Here is a 24,343-nt window from a genome sequence, read left to right on the forward strand (position 1 = left end):
ATGTGTTAACAAGGGACCTCATATATATATATCTCTCTCTCTCTCTCTCTTCTCTCTCTCTCTCTCTCCTCTCTCTCTCTCTCTCTCTCTCTCTCTCTCTCTCTCTTAGTCCAAAAGTTTTTGATCAAATGACTTGAAATTTTTATATGATGAAGGTATTATATGTCTAAAACATATATAGAGAAATGGTGTAATTTGGATCATTAGAAAAAAAAAATGGCGGACGGTCCCCTTAACAGAAGTATTTTACCAAGTTTAATTTTCTTTAATAGAGCAGCTATCATGTACAGTATTATTTTTTTACAAATTTCTCTGGTGTGTACTTATAGATGTCCTATATTTTCTATGAACTTACATTTTCTAGTAATCTATAATTTTGAAGAATATTCTTTACACATCAGTGAGGGTCAGAATTATAAGTTGTAAAATTACCTTATCTTATACAATAGTAGGAAAAATGAAAGAAGCTTAAACATCATAATTTATTACAGTAGCATAATGATGCATTTCACAAAGTCCAAGAATTTAGTAAACAGAAAATTACCACTATTCACCTCTGAATACAGACAACTGGATCTGAGACCCAGTAATCAGAAATACACTTACAAGCTGAAAAGAAATAAAACATGTTTACAGTATAATTTAGCACTGCTTTAACCTGAAAAGCTTTAAATAAAGAGGAATATTCCTGTTGAGGTTATAAAGTTACTCTACAGGTTCAAGCCTTTCGGAGTTCATCCTTAAGAGTTACTTAAAGTTTGTACAGGTCATTCACAAAAGAAAGCCCTTACTGTATAAAAAATTTCTTAAAATATTCCTAGTTAATGCATTGCAATTATTTTTTATCCTTATCTTCCTTTTTATCTTTATCTTTCTTATCTTTGTCTTGCTGTGTAAGAGACCCAACAGCTTCTTTTACTACTTGACTTTGAGGATCTACACCAGGTAAGTTTTGTAGTACACTCTCCAGAAATGCTGGATCAGCCATCACTTGTGAAAAGTCCTGTTCCTCCTCCTCTTTCTTCACCTGTAAAACAATATAATTTCATTTTAATTTTCAGATGTAAAGTAATATACAAAGTTGGTTGAAATTTGCCCTAACACTGATACTGTATATATATATATATAAAAAAAAAAAAAAAGCAGCAGCATACACACACCTCGTTATTTTCTGACTTTTAAGTGTTGTTCTTTAGGACAAATGCTTCATGTTTCAACCTGAATGCTTTAAATCAACTAAAAACCTGATTTAAAAAAAAAAAAAAAAACTACTCATAAATGATGTTCGGTTAATTCTCCCCCCAGTGATGGCTTCATTCTGTACAAATGAATGTTCAGTGCACCAACTCCCCTTGCCCCAGCTAGCATTTTTCCATTCAGTTTTAAATTATAATTTTTATTCTTTTCTGCCAACAGGAATGTGACAAAGTATGATCAACATTTTTCAGATATAACATGGGGTAGTTATGATAACCTATAATGTTAACTGTTGTCTCAAAACAATTAATTATATTCAATTTTATACAGGCACGAGATACTTAAAAGTTATTGGGCTGGCTCACCGGTTTCCTCTTAAGTTAAAAACTGGATAAGGTGACGACGAGAACAGTACTCGTATAAGTTGGAAAATATGAGCGAACAGATAAAAAAAAAAAAGGGCAGGCTTGAATATATGAATTGGCCCGGCATTGGGGTATAGAAGGCCATTCAGGGCTGGAGTAAACCCGAGGGAAAGCCACAATGCAGCTAGGTGAAAGATTCCTCTAAACCTTGAACCCCATAGGGGGTTAGTGGCATCATTACTGAAGGGTTTTTGCTGTGTACCTTTGGCCCTTAGCTCCATCCACCTTTCAGCCTACCCCCTTACTTCCGTTCCCACTTCATTTCATAGCATCTTGCTGTACAACTTTTCATATAAATTTTAATTTGTATTGTTTATATTGCGGCTCTTGAAATCAATAAGGCGGTAGTAGTTACTTGGGGGGGGGGGGGGGTTTACCCAACAGGCTAGAGTCCTCTCTGTAACCTTCAGCATAGTACTTATGAGGAGAGAAGTAAAAGTTATAGGACTTGCAGTTTGTATAAAAACTTAAGATTTGTTCCTACAGAAATACAAATCCTTGTCCTTTAACAGCAGCCTTAGTCTTGGGAGGTATTAGGTCCTTATAACCAAACTGGTTGTTTTATACAGGGGTGTGATAGCAATGACTTCTGTCAACCTACTAAGTACCGCAGCATCATGGCAGCAGGTGTTAGGCTCGGTCACAACCAGGGACTGGTCGACAGTCAAGGCAAACACCTACATCCACGTGGAGGACACGTTCAAATGTATCGTCATTATGAAAAAAAATATTGCATGTATATTTGCCATCTTCCATCTCATCTGGGAAGATAGAGAAACTTTTAAGTTTTTTTATCCTGTGTCCAACCAGCAAATAACAGAGACTGTTTTCACTCCACAGAAGGGAAAAAAAATTAAAAGGGGTAGTAAATTTACCTGTTTATTCTAGGTTTACATAACTAAAATTTACCTCTCATTCTAGGCTTACATAACAATCATTTTCTTGTGACAAGAGCAGATTGTTGTCATTTTTGGGCTCAGCCTTGTTGTCCTGATGGAAGGTTCCTTTAGGGTAGCTTTCTAAGGGATATTTGGCTACAGTGATACTCCCCAGAGAATTAACCAGAGGTTCCCAAAATTCTAACTCCAGGCCCGAGTATCCTTAATATAACTTTTAAGGATATCGCATAATATCGGGACTTATTTCTTGATAAGCCACATGGCAATCTTCACCCGAAATAGATTTTACGCTTAGAGGGGTTAAGAGTGGCAAAAATGAATGGGAGCCGTTATCAAGGTTACCCAGTGGATCCCCTGCCAGTACTAATACGGCATAACTATTCCTTTAAACGTAGCAATTCAAGCACAATGTTCTCCTCACGTTGCTCCTCGGTGTTGTTACTGTTTTCAAGGAATATTACCATGCAATCTCCAACATCTTCATCCTCTGGGAAGTTGAGTATTTAATCTTTCCTGTGTATAATTTTTGGCTCCCTTCTCACAGTTAAATTAACAATTTAGGTGTGTTAAGCGGAGCAATGCCTTCACCGGAGGCCGGCCATTTTAGGACCGCTGTCGCACACCATAAACGCTTTATGGCTATAAAGAAATTCTAGCTAGTTAGGCAAAATTATACCAGTGAAGATAAGATATACACGTAATATTTTCTCTTTCGAATAAACGTTTCGATCGTATACGATAGGGCCTCGGTGGTACTAGCGTAGCCGAGATCCCGACTCGAGTTAGGCTAGCCTAACGCGTTTTAGTATACTTTAGTAACGTTATCCCCCACCGTTTAACCTCTAGTATCATTTTTATTAATTCGGTCGGAGATATAGATATCTCCTAGAATTACTAGCATAATTCAATACTCTTCTCTTTTAGAGGAATGAGGATAAACCGCTTTGCTCAAAATCCGTTTATTAGGCTGATCTCCAAGAATTGTAATTCTGACAGTAGATCCAGGAAATCAAGTCTAGACTCTCTGCACACAAATCAAAGTTGATCCTCCATCTAGCCTGTAGGAAAAGGAATTTTGATTGTCTTATGAAGACCAACAGAAGCTGTAATGTTCTTTCCTTATTGCTTCCTTTGCTGTAGGAGGAATTATAGTGTCCTCCCAGAATAGGGAGGTAAGTCATCTTAAAGGTTTCACAGTCATGAACAGATGTGTTCTACATTTTGAATAAACTTTTAACAAGGTGATGGAGATCACCAATTCTTCAGAATGAATTGTGGGACTGGCAAAGTCTTGCTGTATCTTATTTGCCTTGTCTTGATTGACTAGGGTATTCAAAAGCATTTGAAGGTTGAAGATTTATATGCAGTCTGTTCTGAACATGGTAACTGATAGCCGTGTCCGTCTTGAAGGGCATTTGGAGAACCAAGCATTGTGTCTGATGACTAGTTGGCAGTTCAACTGTCAACTATTTCATTCTAAAGAGTAGACTGTAGGAGTCCGTAAACCTTCTTGGAAACCCTGTATTGCCTCTATTCCTAGCAGTAGGGGGCCTAATTTTTGGTAATTCAAGGGCAATACCAGCATGCAGGTCTGTAAAGTTGTTGGTGTGTTGCTAGACAGTCTGACGCGAACATCCCACTTGTAGGAGCTGCTGGAAGGACTGATTTCCATTGTCCTTTCTGCCTTGACTTTCCCTACCCCTCTACCTAGGACAGGTGAGGATGAAAGGATGGAGTGCTGTTCAAGCCTTTCCTTGAGTGGAAGAGTCTAGAGGAGCAGACTGAACATATAGGTCGCGGGAGTCTTCCTCAACTTCCAATAAAGGTACAATGGGGATCTCAAAACAATTATCCTTGAAGGGCCTGGACTCTTAGTGGTAACAATTGATACAAGAGGAGAACTATTCTTACATGTCAGCTTCCTCCATGGGAACCAGGCTGCAATCCTTGTACTAACGTGTTCTGTAAGTGTATTAGGATGTTATTCTCCAGCAGGGTCCGTACCATTTGGGAAAATGTCTATAAAGAGCCCAGGAAACAGGATCTTAATGATTCCTATAGTGCAAGGGAATTACTCAGAGGAAAATTTAATTGCCATACTAAGTTGCTGTAAAGGTAGTTCAATCTGGAATTCTCGGAAGAGGGAAGCTGAAAAGGACAAAATCAATCTTCTTGCAGCAGGATTCACTAGTTAGGTCTGATAGAAGACGGGCAGTAATAGTAGGTGTTCTGCACCAAACCGAAGTGTATTTTCTGGAAGAGCGAGAGCGACGTTCTCGACACAAACCTCTTGCGTCGAGTATGAGGAGGAACATACAGAGATGGTCTTCCAAAATGGATATGTTCTTGGTACAACTGAGGCAGCACTCGAATCATCTCATGTGGAAATGTTCTTGGTATGTACCCGGAAGCTTGAAGCTTGACTTCATGGAACATCCCTGGAATGTCCCATTAGAGAGGGCCAAAGCCATGTGCTTTTGCTTTGTCTTAAATGGAACCTTGCACTAGATGTAAGGGAGAGTTCCTGTACCACGTATCAAAAATGATCCTGTGGAGTGTTGGGACTTTGTACAATGCTGCTCCACTCTGGAAATCATGCAGAGGAATGGTCGATGTCCTTTGATACTCTGCCCAATCAGTAGCTCTGTGTCCTGGTGACTAATTCCTCTTTGAAGTGGCATATCTGAAGGCTGAACAACAAACGAGGAATAACATACAGGAACAAGTTAGGTGATGGGGGAAAGCAAGTGCATTCACCTTGGTTCTTTCTGTCGATCTGCACTACAGGCAGTCGTTGACTTAAGACTTCGACTTTATGACTACTTTTCGCTGTGATAACGTCATTAGTACAGTATGTCCGAAATAGTACACTAATAGGACAAATATTTCCTTTGAAATATATTTTCTTGTATAAAGATGAACTGATTTATCTTGTTAGTATTTTCACTTTTACTGATAATATACAGCATCCATTTACAATAAAAATACATTAAGAAAAGTTTTACTATTGTCTAGTTCATGTCATATGTCTGGTAACGTCATATTACCAGCGAAAAGCGAGCAGGCAATAGTTATTTCCTTCCAATAAGCTAATGATTAGTACTAGTATCCCCATTATATCAAGTAATAAAAAGTATTTTGTGGGTCTGTATCGGTTGTTATGAGTACTACTTGGTGTGAATTTGACTTCACTAGTTTTATTTTATCACTGAGAATAGATTGATATTATCTAACAAAAGTACAAATATTTTCTTAGAAATAATATATTTTCTTTTACATTATAAAAATTAAACAATTTTGCTTAGTAGCATTTTCTTTCATTTCTTGGAAGAAAAAAGAAAAAGGTTTTACATATTTCGCAAGTCATTCTATGTCAAGTTCATATCACGTCCTGTGATGTCATATTTCGGGTGGAAGGCGCACTGGCAAACCGAATGGTTTCCTTTCAGCGTTACCAAGAAATCTTATTATTCCCATAATTGAAACATCAAGAAATCTGATGGTGTCATATTTCTGACAGAAAGCGAGTGGCAAATCAAGTATTTCCTTTTGATGTGTTAAAAGAGTAATATTAGTGTTCCCATAATCGAAATATCAAGTAATGATACAAAGAATTTCTAATGTCTAAAAAAATATGAAGATTTGACGGTGATTTAAAAATAAAAATGAGAGAGAGAGAGAGAGATTCATATGATAACTAATAAGAGCTATAAACGAACTGTATGGAAACTGATATCCTTTAACATAATGGTGCCGATGTAATATTCATTATGAAGATATTGAATAAGTTAAAATTATATATTCAACAATTGCATTACAGTAGTGTGACCTTGAGATCAGCTGATGCCTACCAAAAGTAAAACAAAAGTACTTATTGATTATTGAAATGCTCCCAAAATTTAAATATAGAATACAATCATGCTTTAATAACCCACTATTACTCTAAATAATGTCTAATGAAATATGAAGGCTTAATAATGAACTAAAAATTAAATACTGTAAGAAGCTTTAAAATAAACTACGCATGCGCACACACGCAGAGACAATGTATTCGTATGAAAAGATAATAGCTGTAGACTTGTATAAAAACTATATCATGTAACATATACTGTAGGTGCTGATATAATATTCCTCATGAAAATAATTCAAATTATATCATCAATATGCATTGTTATTCATATGTGACCGTTCTCTCGATAAGGTAGCGGGACTTTCAGATCAGCTGATCATAACTAAAGGTAAAAAAAAAAGAAAAAAAAAAGTTGGTAATTGTTGATTGTTAAAATGCTTCCAAAACTGAAAAATAGAATACAAAATTTATTTAATAGAGCATATGCTATCCTATGAAACAAATGAAATGATGATATACAGAAAGAACATATTGAAAAATATGACTGATAAAAATACAGCACCATTCCTAATTACCTCCCATAAGTGTGCTCGGTTCCACAAAGAGCAGGAAGTACCAAAACTTCCTTGATAAAGACTGGCCCCGGCACTCGTGTGACATTCTAGTCCTCTGCTTTTTTCTTTTTACTTCTACTGTGCCTCCTCCTCTAACAGAAGCAAATAATGAAGCCTTGATCTGGGCTTACCAAAAAATTAAATTATGTCATCCTTGGATTTCCCCCTTGAGGATCAAGACTGAGACAACTCAAAAGCCAGGATACCAGAGGAACAAAGGAGAGGTTCAGCAGATTGTTCAAGACTTGAGGAAGACGCTGAAGGAGATCAATTTCTCTTGTATTTCTTCCAGCCACTCCCCACACGGTGATGACTGCAGTTATAACCTTTGCAAGAGGGGCATAAGGAACAAGAATCCACAGAGGACAGAAAGGGAAAATTATAATTCCTCCATTGTGATACATTTACTTCAATATAGATATTTAGCCATTTCCAATATAATCTCATTTGCTGTTTTCAATTCACATTCACGAAGATCTTGCAATTTTGTTTACAGCTAACATTTAACAAATGCCTGCTAAGTACAGTATATTAGATGTTGCAATGTATAATGAACTATTTGTACATATAAAGTATATATGTTTCAAGTGGTATTGTATTTGATCGATTGATTTTTTTAAATTTTAGAGATGTACAGTGCAGTATATTTTTATGTGGTCTCAAGTTTGATCTATTATTTCTTCATAATGTTAAGAGTTGTATTTTCCCCTGAAATTATGTAAAGGTCTTCTGAACACCTGTTGCATTACCTCATTAAAATAGAATCTGATGACATTCTCAGAATCTATAAGCACACAAAAGGGAATATTGAAGCACTAGAAAAAAAAAAATATAAAAGGGAAGACCAATTGAATGGTAGTTCATTAGCTGATGGAGAATATAAATGTGCCAGTACTGTTACAGTACAACACGGGTGATGAAAGCGATTAGTTTGTGGGCAGGCTATTAAAATATGGAAGAAACTCATTTTCTCATCATGCAAAAATCTGGCTAGGATGAAATAGACTTTAGTTTCAAATTAAGTTACCTTTGGCTTCTCCTCTGATTTTACTGTAGTACCCTTAGCGCCTTCATCTCCAGGTTTGTCAACATCCATGGGTTCATCCTTAGGTTCTGAAAGATGAGCAAACATATTTTTTAAAATACTGCACAGAGTAGATTAAAAATATGAAATTCTAAAAGTACCTATTTAAAAAAAAAAAAAAATGACATTTTCACACCCAATGTTGACAAAGAAAATGTTTTAAATTTATCAAGTAAAATTTAAATTTGCATAAAAATGCAAAAAAAAAAAAAATGTTATTTTTATAATAAAATAAATTTTTGAATATACTTACCCGGTGATTATATAAGCTGCAACTCTGTTGCTCGACAGAAAACTACGTAAAAAAATCCGCCAGCGATCGCTATGCAGGTAGGGGGTGTACTTCAACAGCGCCATCTGTCGTGCAGGTACTCAGTACTCAATGTAAACACAGAACTCAATTTTCTCCTCGGTCCACTGGGTCTCTATTGGGGAGGAAGGGAGGGTCCTTTAATATATAATCACCGGGTAAGTATATTCAAAAATTTATTTTATTATAAAAATAACATTTTTCAATATTAAACTTAGCCGGTGATTATATAAGCTGAATCACACCCAGGGGGGTGGGTAGAGACCAGCAATAATTGTTTACATTATTATGAGCTAAGGATTTTTTATTTCATTTTAGCAGTTATTCAAAATAAACATAAAATAAATAAGTACCTGGTAAGGAAGTCGACTTAAACAATTACTCTGCCTTTTTAAGTACGTCTTCCTTACGGAGCCTCGCGATCCTCTTAGGATGCTGAGCGACTCCTAGGAGCTGAAGTATCAAGGGTTGCAACCCATACAACAGGACCTCATCAAAACCTCTAATCTAGGCGCTTCTCAAGAAATGACTTTGACCACCCGCCAAATCAAGTAGGATGCGAAAGGCTTCTTAGCCTTCCGGACAACCCAAAAACAATAATAAAACATTTCAAGAGAAAGATTAAAAAGGTTATGGAATTAGGGAATTGTAGTGGTTGAGCCCTCACCCACTACTGCACTCGTTGCTACGAATGGTCCCAGAGTGTAGCAGTTCTCGTAAAGAGACTGGACATTCTTAAGATAAAAAAGACGCGAACACTGACTTGCTTTTCCAATAGGTTGCGTCGATTATACTTTGCAGAGATCTATTTTGTTTAAAGGCCACGGAAGTTGCGACAGCTCTAACTTCGTGTGTCCTTACCTTCAGCAAAGCTTGGTCTTCCTCATTCAGATGGGAATGAGCTTCTCGTATTAACAGTCTGATAAAATAGGATAAAGCATTCTTTGACATAGGCAAAGATGGTTTCTTAACTGAACACCATAAAGCTTCAGACGGGCCTCGTAAAGGATTAGTTCGTTTTAAATAGAACTTAAGAGCTCTTACAGGGCATAAGACTCTTTCTAGTTCATTTCCAACCATACGATAAGTTTGGAATATCGAACGATATTGGCCAAGGCCGAGAAGGCAGCTCGTTTTTGGCTAGAAAACCAAGTTGTAGAACATGTAGCCGTTTCGGATGAGAATCCGATGTTCTTGCTGAAGGCATGAATCTCACCGACTCTTTTAGCTGTGGCTAAGCATACCAGGGAAAGAGTCTTTAAGGTGAGATCTTTCAGGGAGGCTGATTGTAGCGGTTCGAACCTGTCTGACATAAGGAATCTTAGTACCACGTCTAAATTCCAACCAGGTGTAACCAAACGACGCTCCTTCGTGGTCTCAAAAGACTTAAGGAGGTCCTGTAGATCTTTATTGTTGGAAAGATCTAAGCCTCTGTGACGGAAGACTGATGCCAACATGCTTCTGTAACCCTTGATAGTGGGAGCTGAAAGAGATCGTTCTTTCCTCAGATATAAGAGGAAGTCAGCTATTTGAGTTACAGAGGTACTGGTCGAGGAAACGGATACTGACTTGCACCAGTTTCGGAAGATTTCTCACTTCGATTGGTAGACTCTAAGGGTGGATGTTCTCCTTGCTCTAGCAATCGCTCTGGCTGCCTCTTTCGAAAAGCCTCTAGCTCTCGAGAGTCTTTCGATAGTCTGAAGGCAGTCAGACGAAGAGCGTGGAGGCCTTGGTGTACCTTCTTTACGTGTGGCTGACGTAGAAGGTCCACCCTTAGGGGAAGTGTTCTGGGAACGTCTACTAGCCATCGAAGTACCTCGGTGAACCATTCTCTCGCGGGCCAGAGGGAAGCAACTAGCGTCAACCTTGTCCCTTCGTGAGAGGCGAACTTCTGCAGTACCTTGTTGATAATCTTGAACGGAGGGAATGCATATAGATCTAGATGTGACCAATCTAGGAGAAAGGCATCTATATGAACTGCTACTGGGTCCGGGATTGGTGAGCAAAATATTGGGAGCCTCTTGGTCATCGAGGTTGCGAAGAGATCTATGGTTGGCTGGCCTCAGGTGGCCCACAGTCTCTTGCATACATCCTTGTGGAGGGTCCATTCTGTTGGAATTATTTGTCCCTTCCGACTGAGACAATCTGCCATGACATTCAAGTTGCCTTGGATGAACCTCGTTACAAGTGATATGTCTAGACCTTTTGACCAGGTGAGGAGGTCCCTTGCGATCTCGTACAACGTCAGAGAGTAGGTCCCTCCTTGCTTGGAGATGTACGCCAAAGCCGTGGTGTTGTCCGAGTTCACCTCCACCACTTTGCCTTGAAGGAGAGACCTGAAGCTTTTCCAGGCCAGACGTACTGCTAGTAGCTCCTTGCAGTTGAAATGCTCCTTTGACTCGAGTTCCATAATCCCGAGCATTCTCGACCGTCTAATGTCGCACCCCAGCCTACGTCCGATGCGTCCGAGAAGAGAACGTGGTTGGGAGTCTGAACAGTCAGGGGAAGACCCTCTCTTAGGTTGATATAGTCCTTTCACCAAGTCAGACAAGACTTTATCTTTTCGGAAACCGGGATCGAGACCGCTTCTAGCGTCTTGTCCTTTTCCAGTGAAAAGCTAGATGGTATAGAAGAGGACGGAGGTGTAGTCTTCCTAGTGACACAAATTGATCCACGGATGACAGCGTCCCTATCAGACTCATCCACAGCCTGACTGAGCAGCGTTCCTTCTTCAGCATCTTCTGGATGGATAGCAGGGCTGGGGGCTGATCGTCTTGTTCAGCAACGTCCTCATCAGAGGGTTCCTCATCCGAAACTGATGAGGAAACGGCAACGGAGTGGGCAACGTCTGACTCGCTGAATCCCATCGCACTGGTGGATGCGTGACGGAGCCGGACGCAATATCATGGAACTGCTGCACAGTCTGTGAACTGTCAACAACCATGGGTGCGCGAGGAAGTACAGCGTCAACCCGAAACTGTCTAGACCGTCTGGGTTGTGCAGTCAACACCCTACCGGGTTGCTGAGGTTGACGCACTGCGTCACAACAAGTCACCTGTGCTGGTTGTTGAACGTCCTGAACGTCAACAACCACCTCCGAGCGTCGCTTAACGTCAACGTGCGGCTGGCAACCCACACTGTGTCGCATCGGTGGAGGAACCACCTCAACTGGCAGACGCGAGTAGGTTACCTCAGCGTCAACAGGGCGCACAACCGACCGGTTGGAAGGTTGTTGGCCAGAAGGAGGAACCACCTCAACTGGCAGACGCGAGTAGGTTACCTCAGCGTCAACAGGGCGCACAACCGACCGGTTGGAAGGTTGTTGGCCAGAAGGTTCTTCTCCGCATTTAAGTCCTCTATCGAGGACGCAAGCTTGGACTGCATGTCTTGCAGCAAAGCCCATTTAGGGTCTACGGGAGCAGGTGTGGCAACAGACGGGGTTAGCGACTGAGGCGGAACCGTTTACCATCCCTGAAAGCCTTGTTATGTGCGACATAATAGTACAGCAAAACTTCAAAGGCTCGACAAAAGCTGAGAAGTTGACCTGTAAACAACTTGGAGCGTCTCCTGGCTAGGCGCCAGGGAGAGTCTACCAGAATTGAGAAGTCTATCTGGGCAGAGGCATGAACTCCCAAGCCGAGAACTTCTCTCGTGTCATATCAGACTCTCGCTCTATAAGCCAGTTTAAAAGAAGGGAAATCAAAGGCTTTATCCCCCAAGCTCCTCCTGGTGAAAAAACCAGTCGCCTAGCCAACGTAACGCTCTCTAGGAGAGCGAGAGAGCACTAGCTTAAAACAACGGCTTCGAAGTAGCTAGGCCTAGTGTAAGTTCTGACGTTTAGGCGAACGAGGAGCAGCAGTTACAAGATCCGGACGAAGATCCTTAAAAAAATCATCATGATTTAATTAAAGTCCATAGGAGGCTAAGCAGCTTAAGGCTCCTCTCCATCTGACAGAGTCCTCAAGGGAATATCAGTAGGAGGGAGAACAGCAACTTCCTCATCTACAGGAACCTTGTCCGATAAAAGCCGAGTCTCTCACTGGTGCATTAGTAGCGGACCAGAACGCAACGTCATGTAACTGCTTGACAGTCTGTGAACTGTCAACAACTGAACTGTCAACCACAACAGGTGCGTGAGGACATACAGCGTCCACTCGAGACTGCTTTGACTGTCTAGACTGAGCAGTCAAAACAACTCTAGAATGCGGAGGTTGACGCACCGCGTCAAAACAAAACAACTTAGAATGTTGTTGTACCTCGCGAACGTCAACGGAAGGTTCCGTGCGTCGCTGAACGTCAACATGCGGCTGGCAGGGTACACTGGAACGCATGGGTGGCGGGACTCTCTCAGCTGGAGTGCGGCAGAAGGTCGCCTCAGCGTCCACAGGACGCACAACCGTAGTTGGTTGTAGGCTAGAGGTTGGTGCCGTGTCAACCTTCTCCGCACGAAAGTCCTGCATCAATGACGTTAACTGAGACTGCATGGTCTGCAGCAAAGACCACTTAGGGTCTACAGGAGCAAGTGCGGCAACAGAGGGTGTGACTGCCTGATGCGGTACCGCTTTGCCTCTCTTAGGAGGTGAGCAGTCGTCGGAAGACTGCAGCGAGTCCGAACTGACCCAGTGGCTACAACTGGGCCGTTGGACTTGCGCGGAAGGGACCGACTTGCGCTTAATAAGCCGCGAGACCTTGGTCCATGGTTTCTTACGAGAAACCTCTTCCGCAGACGAGGAATAAATGGGCTCTCTCTCGTCTTTGTGTGGGTGGGGCGATCTTGGATAGATACGCCCGAAACCACGGAGGGAAACGTCTGTTCGTTGATCAAGGCCTCTCGAACCCATAAGTCGTTCGACATTACTTCTCCCCTGGGCTTGGGAGCTTGCAAGAGGTCCCGGACTAGGTGAACGACAGGCACGAACAGACGAACCCTCGGACGCAACACTGTAACACTGCGCATATCACTTTATCGATTTTCTGTTTTGCACTTATTTCACTGAAATCGAAACTTTTACTGATTTCTACCTGAAACACGCAATTCTACCCTTCATTAAAAGGTAGTAATTGCGAAATCAGTCGTATAATGCAGCTCATTAATACCAGCAAAAAACAGAAAACATATATTAAGATAAAAAATTCAGTGGCTGGGAAAGAGACTAAACACTAGTTCATATAAACTACGTTTTCAATCTCTCACCGCACATAGCCTGGGGACGAGAATAAAAACCTAAAAACGTTTTACCTTCCTCCCCGTACAGAGACTAGGGACGAGAGTAACAATAGAACAACGTTACCCGCTTGAACGGAACGTTTTCTCTCCTCTCTCTCCCTCCGTCTGTATCTCTCTCTCTCTTTCTCTCTTGATTTCGCACCTAAGAGAAGAGCCCAATTATATATCGTCAAAAAAAAACATGTTATTTGACTAAAGGAAAAAACTGAACGGTTTTCAAAATAAAAAGTTCCTTTAAATTAGAATTTAAAACATTTAAGCCAAGAAAGAATGAACAAAACGTCAGAATCGATTTACTCTTACTGCAAAGTGAAACCGTGATACAGTGATACCTCGGTAGTCGAACGACTCTATACTCGAACAATTCGGAGTTCGACCAAAATTTTCGAGAAATTTTTGCTGCGGTGCTCGACCAAAAATTCGGTACTCGACCAGCCGAACACGTGACGACCGCATGGGCTTTGTGATGATCGCGCCATCTCGGCCACTCTCGCTTGTTCGGGAAGCATCAGTTCTCTCGAGAGCGTCACTCAGACAACGCGCGATCAGCATTCGTTGTGATTTAGTGATTTTCAGTGCTTTTAATTGCTTTTTTAGCTTTCATAATGAGTCCCAAGAAAGTAATGAGTGTTAAGGGGAAGGAGAAGAGGAAAACAGTGCGAACAACGATCGAGTTGAAGAAGGAAATTATAGCGAAATATGAGAATGGTGTACGAGTGTCCGATTTAGCGGTAGAATACGGAATGGCGAAGTCGACCATTTCTACGTTTTTAAAGCATAAAGAAATGATTAAGAAGGCGAATGTTGCAACGGGAGTTACGGCGGTAACTAAGCAAAGGCCACAAGTGATTGAGGAGATGGAAAAGTTGCTTTTAATATTTATTAAAGAAAAACAGTTGGCCGGGGAAAGTGTTAGTGAAGCGTTCATTTGTGAAAAAGCGTTGCATATCTATGAAGAATTAGTGAAGAAAAGTCCGAGTACCAGTGAAAGTGATTCATTTACATTTAAAGCGAGCAGGGGTTGGTTTGAAAAGTTTCGTAATAGAACAGGTATTCATCGTGTTACTAGGCATGGGGAGGCAGCTAGTTCAGATCAAATTGCAGCCGATAAATACGTGGGGGAATTCGATCGGTACATAAATGAACAAAATTTGATCGCACAACAAGTCTTTAATTGTGATGAGACTGGGTTATTTTGGAAGAAAATGCCAGCCAATACGTACATTACCAAGGACGAGACGAAGATGCCAGGTCACAAGCCAATGAAAGATAGGCTAACATTGTTGCTGTGTGCAAATGCAAGTGGCGATTGCAAGATCAAACCCTTGTTAGTGTACCACTCGGACAACCCCCGGGTGTTCAAACGAAATAATATTTGTAAAAGTGCACTACCAGTTATGTGGCGCTCGAACACTAAATCTTGGGTCACAAGACAATTCTTTACTGAGTGGATAAACGAAGTGTTTGCCCCCCAGGTTAAGGCTTACCTCATTGAAAAGAGCTTGCCAATGAAATGTCTTCTGGTTATGGACAATGCTCCTGCACATCCTCCAGGTCTCGAGGATGACTTGAAAGAAGAATACAGCTTTATCAAAATCAAATTCTTGCCCCCCAATACTACTCCCATACTCCAGCCCATGGACCAACAGGTCATTTCAAACTTCAAAAAACTCTATACCAAGGCCCTTTTCAGAAAGTGTTTTGAAGTGACCAGTGACACGAAGTTGACCCTAAAGGAATTCTGGAAGGAACACTTCAGCATCCTCAACTCTGTTAACATGATTGACCAAGCTTGGCGAGGTGTGACCTATAGGACATTGAACTCTGCCTGGCGTAAGCTGTGGCCATCATGTGTCACAGAGAGGGAGTTTGAAGGTTTCCAACCAGAGGCGGGTCCAAGCACTGCTACCCCTGTAATTTCTGATGACACTGATGTCGTTGAGGAAATTGTTGTCATGGGCAGGAGTTTGGGGCTTGAGGTCGACAAGGATGATATTGATGAGCTTGTAGAAAGCCATTCTACCGAGTTGACTGTGGAGGAATTGTTGCACCTGCAACAACAACAGCAGCAGGATCTGATTGTGGAGCAGGAATCTTCAGAAGAGGATGAGGTAAGGGAGGATGTTCCAAGTTCTCTCATCAATGAAATTTGTTCCAAGTGGGCAGATGTGCAGGCTTTTGCTGAAAAATACCACCCAGAAATTGCAGTAGCAAACCGGGCAGTGCATATGTTTAATGATAGTGTCATGTATCATTTTCGAAGAATACTGCAGAGGAGGAAGAAACAATTAACAATAGACCAGTTTTTCACAAAAGAAAAGAAAGCTGCTACATCAAAGCCTGTTTCTCCTCCAAAGAAGAGACAAAGAAGAGAAGAAACCCCTGAAATAGATCTGCCCACCCTTTCATTGGAGAGAGAAACAACTCCTGAAGGAGAACTACCCCGCCACATCATGGAAGGGGACTCTCCTTCCAAGCAGTAACCTCCCCCTTCCATCCTCTCCACATCCATCCCTGTATGCCATCGAACCGCTGCTCAAAGGTATGTTCACTACAGTACAGAAAATGGTTTAAAATTGTTTTATTTTAGTACAGTAAATGGTTTAAAATTGTTTTATAGGATTTTCTGACCAATTTCATACACATTTAGATAATTATTGTTGTTTAGGTACACGTTTTATTAATATTTTGGGCCTGTTCGAGTGCTTGGGAACGGAATAGAATATATACCATTATTTCTTATGGGGAAAAAAAATTCGGTACTCGAACAAATCGGAGGTCGAACACGGATCTCGAACGGATTATGGTCGAGTACCGAGGTATCACTGTACACTCTCTCTCTATCGTAACGATAGAGCGCATGTTGAACGTCCTGAACGTCAACAACTGCGTAGCTTAAAAAACTAAACGTTAGTTCATCTTTGAAAACAGTACGAAGACTATCAAAGAAATTCTTTCATAAAACATTACATTTAAAAAGTTTTAAATTCTTTAAAGGCTAAATACGATATAACGGGCTCAACGTTGATTAACTTCGGTTCCAAGTTAGGACCGCCTACTATCAGGAAAGGTCGCATATAAACAAAACATTAAAATTTATTTTTATATGTTTATAATAAATGGAAAGTTAATCGAAGAGGCCTAAAAAAGGCGGAGAGATATAAAATATATAGATCTATAACGTGATAAGAAAAATTACTAAAAACCTAAACACACTTCCGTCTAAGGGAAGGGTCGGCCATTTAAAAGTGAAAGAGAGTCCATACTCTCTTTGTCACCATAATTAAATCTATCCAAAACGAGTTCAAGTTTTGAGATGAAGATAAAACACCTGCATAGCGAAAGCTCAAAACTAGAATAGTGTACTTCACCAAATAGTTGTGAAAACAAATCCAGTTAGCAACAGCGAATTAGTAGGTCTTGCCGGTAGCCCGACAGAGAGAAAATAGAGTTCTGTGTTTACATTGAGTACTGAGTACCTGCACGACAGATGGCGCTGTTGAAGTACACCCCCTACCTGCATAGCGATCACTGGCGGATTTTTTACGTAGAGTTTTCTGTCGAACAACAGAGTTGCAGCTTATATAATCACCGGCTAAGTTTAATATTGAAAAAAAAATAATAGATTGGTAAACTTTAAATTTACAAAAAAGGTTTGACTGAATTACAACACGAAACTGAGCTTTCATCTCGTGTTTAAATTAACATTTTACCACTAGTATTTTTAATTGAACCTTGGCATGAGACAAGTAGGGAATAGTGTTAGAAATGTATTAAAGTGGAACCTCTAGATACAATCTTAATTCGTTCCGGGACCTAGATCTAATGTTAGAGCAAATATTCCCACAAGAATACACTGTAATTTGTATAATTCGTTCTACAGCCCAAAAACCTATGATAACTCCTTAATAAATTACTACACATAATTACGCATAGCAATAATATAATTACATTGTATAAGAGAGATGGCCAATTACGAACTTTTAAGGTGGGCCTCACAGCTTCACCCTGCTGACCTCTTAGCTGATGGATTCTACCCCCTTCAATGTCCCTCCCACATGACCAGTGGAGGGAGACGACCTGCATTTACACTATCAGAAGTCTTTGGCTGGTGGCCGTGAAAAGTTTTAATGGATGGCTCCAAGAAGACTGAGATTGGGGCCAGAGTTTAACCTACAAGCCCTTGCTCTGCCCTTAAAATCAATCTAACTAGTCCCACCTAAATGATATGGATTTAAACAGGGTTCTTGTGTTTATTTTTCCTGTCGTCTATGTGTTAAAATCTTGTAAATAAAAGGAAAAATTGAAACTAACAATTTGTTATTGTTATACTCCATTTAAAGCAGAAAACCAGTAAATAAATTTTTGACTATTCCTCCATAGGAGATTCATGAGAGTTAACTACTGATTAAAATCACGTAAAACACCCCCATGGTCCTTCAAGCTTATACTGTAACTGCAAAATCCCCCGAGGTATAGCCGTACAGCGAACTAGGAGTTACTAGACAAAACGCATAAGTGATATGCAAGCACTTGTGTGCAGCCTAGACCCTTGATCAGAGAAAGAAATTATCCTCTCGGTCTATAAGACGTAGTCAGTCCTAAGGGTGTGTCGGCTCATTAGAAAGAACATTTTAGTCATACTGGGATTCTTTCAAATCTTGATTGATGAAAAGTATGGTGAAATTGAGATTTCCCCTAAAAGCCTTTGCAGCAGATTAGATTTTATGCTCCAGAAAGTACAGTGTATCAAGGAGTGGGTGGGAATTATGACCAAAGAGCATCTAAAGGTACCGAAAACCTTCACCTGGAATAAAAAAAAACTGCAGTTTGACAGCTGGTAAATGATTAATCACTGAAAAGGCAATATATAATTAAAAGGGTTGTAAAAAAATACAAACTTACTACAATCTTGCATAGATATCTGCATAGCATACGCAATCTGCTCCTCTTCAGTCATAGCTGAAAAGTCTGGGACAGGGGCAGCAGAACTTGTGGTTGTGGTTCCAGAGCCAGTGCTCCCAGTTGTGGCACTGCTGGGTTGGGTACCAGATCCATCTGCCATAGACATTGCAAGGGCTTGCTCCAACATCTCATCTTCAGACTGTCCACCCCCTGCTAAATAAAAAAATATCAATTAGAGAAAATACAAGATGTCCAACAGTTTCAAGTAATTCTGAAAAAAAATAATAGTATTAATTCAAAATTACCCGACAAAAGGTGCAGGCCTTTTTAACACTATTAACCTATACTGGCCATAAGCCATTAAAACTTGCCTTCAAAGAAATTAAAATCCCTATTACCCATGGTATCAAAAAAATAGTATTGGTCGTCCCCCCCCCACCAAAAGTAAAATGCCTGAACAAACTTGATTACATAGATGGATGATGAAAAACCATTATTAACCATTTCAAACAATGTAGGCCTAAGTGTTATCACATGCATGAGAGGTCCTGGATCTAAATTATGGTAAAAGCTTTTCAAAATAAGTCACAATAAAATGAGAAGTAGAGGGTTATATGAAATTCTAAATCATGAGATTGTTAGATTATGGATTACTGGAAAAAGCTAGCAGAATGTGCACAACTTTTAAAGATAAATACTATATATCAACACAGTAATGCAATATTAAGGTACAATAGGGTCCAAAAATATGCAAGAATTTGGTCGATCAACAACCCCGCATAAATGGAAAATCGCAAATTTCGAAACAAACAACTGACAGAAATAATCCACTAGGGCCATGGCAACCAGCAACTTGCCTATTCAAAAGTGTTTACTACCCATTTCCAATACTTTCTATGTACTATACTGTATTCTTTTATAATATTAAATTGTTCTTGTAAATAAATCAAACATTTAATATACTTTAAAGTTCTAATAGCTTGAAAAAGGTTAAAATTACAACCAGGATGAGTGTAAATACAGTATATTTCCCATTATAACACGACCTAAAATACGGACAAATTTTAATAAGTTTGTCATATCTATTGTATAAACCATCACTGTATAGAATAGCTTTTGTTGTATCATTGCAAATCCAAAATTATCAAAATAAAGGCAATATTATATCATGTGTTTCCTAAACATACCAAAAAGCACAATAAAAAACGACAACCATTGTTTTGTTTCCGTTTACCTCTGATCATAACGAAGAAACGAACGCATTCACACATCTGTATGTTGGTTAGTTTTTGCATCGACAGTTATCTTACCAAGTATTAATTATATGATGATATGTTATTTTCATTAGTAAAATAAATTTTTGAATATACTTACCCGGTGATCATATAGCTGTCAGCTCTGCTGCCCGACAGAAAAACCTAAGGACAAAATACGCCAGCGATCGCTATACAGGTGGGGGTGTACATCATCAGCCCCATCTGTCGAGCAGGTACTAAGTACTCCAATGTCAACAAAGAACCAATTTTCTCCTCGGTCCACTGGGTCTCTATTGGGGAGGAAGGGAGGGTCCTTTAATCTATGATCACCGGGTAAGTATATTCAAAAATTTATTTTACTAATGAAAATAACATTTTTCAATATTAAACTTACCCGGTGATCATATAGCTGATTCACACCCAGGGGGGTGGGTAGAGACCAGCAATATATGTTAACATTAAGAGCTAAGTATTTTGTATTTCATTTTAGCAGTTATTCAAAATAACAAACATAAAATTAATAAGTACCTGGTAAGGAAGTCGACTTGAACAATTACTCTGCCTTTTTAAGTACGTCTTCCTTACTGAGCCTCGCGATCCTCATAGGATGCTGAGCGACTCCTAGGAGCTGAAGTATGAAGGGTTGCAACCCATACTAAAGGACCTCATCAAAACCTCTAATCTAGGCGCTTCTCAAGAATAGAATTTGACCACCCGCCAAATCAACCAGGATGCGAAAGGCTTCTTAGCCTTCCGTACAACCCAAAAAACAACAATAAAAAAATTTCAAGAGAAAGATTAAAAAGGTTATGGGATTATGGGAATGTAGTGGTTGAGCCCTCACCCACTACTGCACTCGCTGCTACGAATGGTCCCAGGGTGTAGCAGTTCTCGTAAAGAGACTGGACATCTTTAAGGTAAAATGATGCGAACACTGACTTGCTTCTCCAATAGGTTGCATCCATTACACTCTGCAGAGATCTGTTTTGTTTGAAGGCCACTGAAGTTGCGACAGCTCTAACTTCATGTGTCCTTACCTTCAGCAAAGCAAGGTCTTCCTCATTCAGATGGGAATGAGCTTCTCGAATCAAAAGTCTGATATAATAAGAAACTGCATTCTTCGACATAGGTAAAGAAGGTTTCTTAATGGCGCACCATAAAGCTTCTGACTGTCCTCTTAATGGTTTGGTGCGTCTCAAATAGTACTTAAAGAGCTCTTACAGGGCATAGGACTCTTTCTTGTTCATTTTCAACCAAATTAGACAGGCTTGGAATATCGAACGATTTGGGCCAAGGACGAGAAGGAAGTTCGTTTTTGGCTAAAAAACCAAGCTGTAAGGAACATGTAGCCGTTTCAGATGTAAATCCAATGTTCCTGCTGAAGGCGTGTATCTCACTGACTCTTTTAGCTGTTGCCAAGCAGACGAGGAAAAGGGTCTTCAAAGTGAGATCTTTAAAAGAGGCTGATTGAAGTGGTTCGAACCTTTCTGACATAAGGAATCTTAGTACCACGTCTAAGTTCCAACCTGGTGTGGCCAACCGACTCTCCTTCGAGGTCTCAAAAGACTTAAGGAGGTCCTGTAGATCTTTGTTGTTGGAAAGATCTAAGCCTCTGTGACGGAAGACTGCTGCCAACATGCTTCTGTAACCCTTGATCGTGGGAGCTGAAAGAGATCTTTCCTTCCTTAGGTATAAAAGGAAGTCAGCTATCTGAGTTACAGAGGTACTGGTTGAGGATACTGAGACCGACTTGCACCAGCTTCGGAAGACTTCCCACTTCGACTGGTAGACTTTAAGAGTGGATGTCCTCCTTGCTCTAGCAATCGCTCTGGCTGCCTCCTTCGAAAAGCCTCTAGCTCTCGAGAGTCTTTCGATAGTCTGAAGGCAGTCAGACGAAGAGCGTGGAGGCTTGGGTGTAACTTCTTTACGTGCGGCTGACGCAGAAGGTCCACTCTTAGAGGAAGTGTTCTGGGAACGTCTACTAGCCATAGCAGTACCTCGGTAAACCATTCTCTCGCGGGCCAAAGGGGAGCAACCAACGTCAACCTTGTCCCTTCGTGAGAGGCGAACTTCTGCAGTACTCTGTTGACAATCTTGAACGGGGGGAATGCATAAAGGTCTAGATGGGACCAATCCAGAAGAAAGGCATCTATGTGAACTGCTGCTGGGTCTGGGATCGGTGAGCAATAAACTGGGAGCCTCTTGGTCATCGAGGTTGCAAACAGATCTATGGTAGGCTGACCCCACAAGGCCATAGTCTCTTGCATACATTCTTGTGAAGGGTCCACTCTGTTGGGATGATTTGACCCTTCCGGCTGAGGCGGTCTGCCGTGACATTCATGCTGCCTTGAATGAACCTCGTTACTAGCGAAATGTTTCGATCTCTTGACCAGGTGAGGAGGTCCCTTGCGATCTCGTACAACGTCCTCGAATGAGTCCCTCCTTGCTTGGAGATGTACGCCAAGGCTGTGGTGTTGTCGGAGTTCACCTCCACCACCTTGCCTAGAAGGAGGGACTTGAAGCTTCTCAAGGCCAGATGAACTGCCAGTAGCTCCTTGCAGTTGATGTGTAACGATCTTTGATCCGCATTCCACGTGCCCGAGCATTCCCGACCGTCCAATGTCGCACCCCAGCCCGTGTCCGATGCGTCCGAGAAGAGAATGTGGTTGGGGGTCTGAACAGCCAGTGGCAGACCCTCTCTGAGGAGAATGTTGTTCTTCCACCAAGTCAGTGCAGACTTCATCTTCTCGGAAATAGGAATCGAGACCGCTTCTAGCGTCTTGTCCTTTCTCCAGTGAACAGCTTGGTGAAATTGAAGGGGTCGGAGGTGGAGTCTCCCTAACGCGATGAACTGTTCCAGTGATGAAAGCGTCCCTATCAGACTCATCCACTGTCTGACTGAACATCGGTCCTTCTTCAGCATGTTCTGGATGCATTCTTGGGCTTGACTGATTCTGGGGGCCGACGGAAAAGCCCGAAAAGCTTGACTCTGAATCTCCATACCTAGGTACACTATAGTCTGAGATGGGACGAGTTGGGACTTTTCCATATTGACCAGGAGACCCAATTCCTTGGTCAGTTCCAGAGTCCATTTTAGATTCTCCAGACAGCGACGACTTGACGAAGCTCTTAAAAGCCAGTCGTCTAAATAGAGGGAGGCTCTGATGTCTGCTAAATGCAGGAATTTGGCAATATTCTTCATCAGTTTCGTAAAAACAAGAGGAGCCGTGCTTAGGCCAAAGCACAGGGCTTGAAACTGGTATACCCACCTTCCGAAAACGAACCTTAGAAAAGGTTGGGAATCTGGGTGGATGGGGACGTGAAAGTAAGCGTCCTTTAGGTCCAACGAGACCATCCAGCCTTCCTTCCTGACCGATGCTAGAACCGACTTTGTCGTCTCCATGGTGAACGTCTGCTTTGTGACAAAGACATTCAGGGCACTGACGTCTAGCACCGGCCTCCACCCGCCTGTCTTCTTCGCCACTAAGAAGAGACGGTTGTAGAAGCCCGGGGATTGATGGTCCCGGACTTTGACTACCGCTCCCTTTTGTAGTAAGAGAGACACCTCTTGCTGCAAAGCTAGTCTCTTGTCCTCCTCTCTGTACCTGGGAGAGAGGTCGATGGGAGTTGTTGCTAGAGGGGGCTTGCTCAAGAATGGAATCTTGTACCCCTCTCTGAGTAACTTCACAGATTGTGCGTCTGCGCCCCTGTTCTCCCAGGCCTGCCAGTAGTTCTTGAGCCTGGCTCCCACTGCTGTCTGAAGAAGGTGGCAGTCAGACTCTGCCTTTAAAGGACTTGGAACCCTTCTTCTTGCTCCCGCGTTGACCTTCGGCACGAGCACCTCCTCTGCTGGCGGCTCTGCCACGAAAGGGCGGAATGAATCTTGATGCTGGAGTGTCCAACCTGGGTCTAGGCACAGATGGCAAAGGGGTGGCTTTGCGTGCGGATGACGCAACCAGGTCATGAGTGTCTTTCTGGATCAAGGAGGCGGCAATCTCCTTGATCAACTCCTCAGGGAAGAGGCACTTCGAGAGAGGAGCAAACATAAGCTCCGACTTTTGACATGGGGTGACTCCAGCTGACAAGAAGGAGCAAAGGTGATCCCACTTCTTGAGGACCCCGGACACGAAAGAAGCCGCAAGCTCACTAGAACCATCCCGTATGGCTTTGTCCATGCAGGACATAATGAGCATGGAAGTTTCCTTATCAGAAGGGGGAGGTCTTCCTGCTCAACGCTCCCAAACACCAGTCCAAGAAGTTAAAGACTTCGAATGCACGGAAAACTCCTTTCATAAGATGGTCCATATCCGAAGGAGTCCAGCAAATCTTGGAGCGTCTCATAGCCAGCCTGCGGGGAGAGTCTACCAGACTTGAGAAGTCGCCCTGGGCAGAGGCAGGAACTCCCAAGCCGAGAACTTCTCCCGTGGCATACCAGACGCTAGATCTGGAAGCAAGCTTGGCCGGGGGAAACATGAAGGTTGTCTTCCCAAGTTGCTTTTTGGACTGCAACCACTCTCCCAGTACCCTTAAGGGGACCGTCCGCCATGTCCGCCATTTTTTTTCCTAATGATCCAAA

General features: G+C 41.5%; 1 protein-coding gene across 2 annotated transcripts in view; it reads right to left on the minus strand.

Moving 5' to 3' along the window:
* Nucleotides 1-468: 468 nt before the first annotated feature.
* LOC137620738 (26S proteasome non-ATPase regulatory subunit 4-like) overlaps nt 469-24,343 on the minus strand; it is a 101,671-nt gene continuing 77,796 nt past the window's right edge. Inside the window, exons 8-10 of one of the 2 annotated variants that reach the window (XM_068351115.1) lie at nt 18,512-18,721; nt 8,013-8,098; nt 469-1,027 (exon numbers count right to left, since the gene is read on the minus strand). In XM_068351115.1, the coding sequence (XP_068207216.1) occupies nt 836-1,027; nt 8,013-8,098; nt 18,512-18,721 (488 nt within the window). In that variant the 3' untranslated portion in view covers nt 469-835. Of the gene's footprint in view, nt 1,028-8,012; nt 8,099-18,511; nt 18,725-24,343 lie in introns of both variants that reach the window. The other variant, XM_068351114.1, reaches the window with a different exon arrangement.

Source organism: Palaemon carinicauda, chromosome 27 (assembly GCF_036898095.1).
Source record: "Palaemon carinicauda isolate YSFRI2023 chromosome 27, ASM3689809v2, whole genome shotgun sequence".
Lineage (NCBI taxonomy): Eukaryota > Metazoa > Arthropoda > Malacostraca > Decapoda > Palaemonidae > Palaemon > Palaemon carinicauda.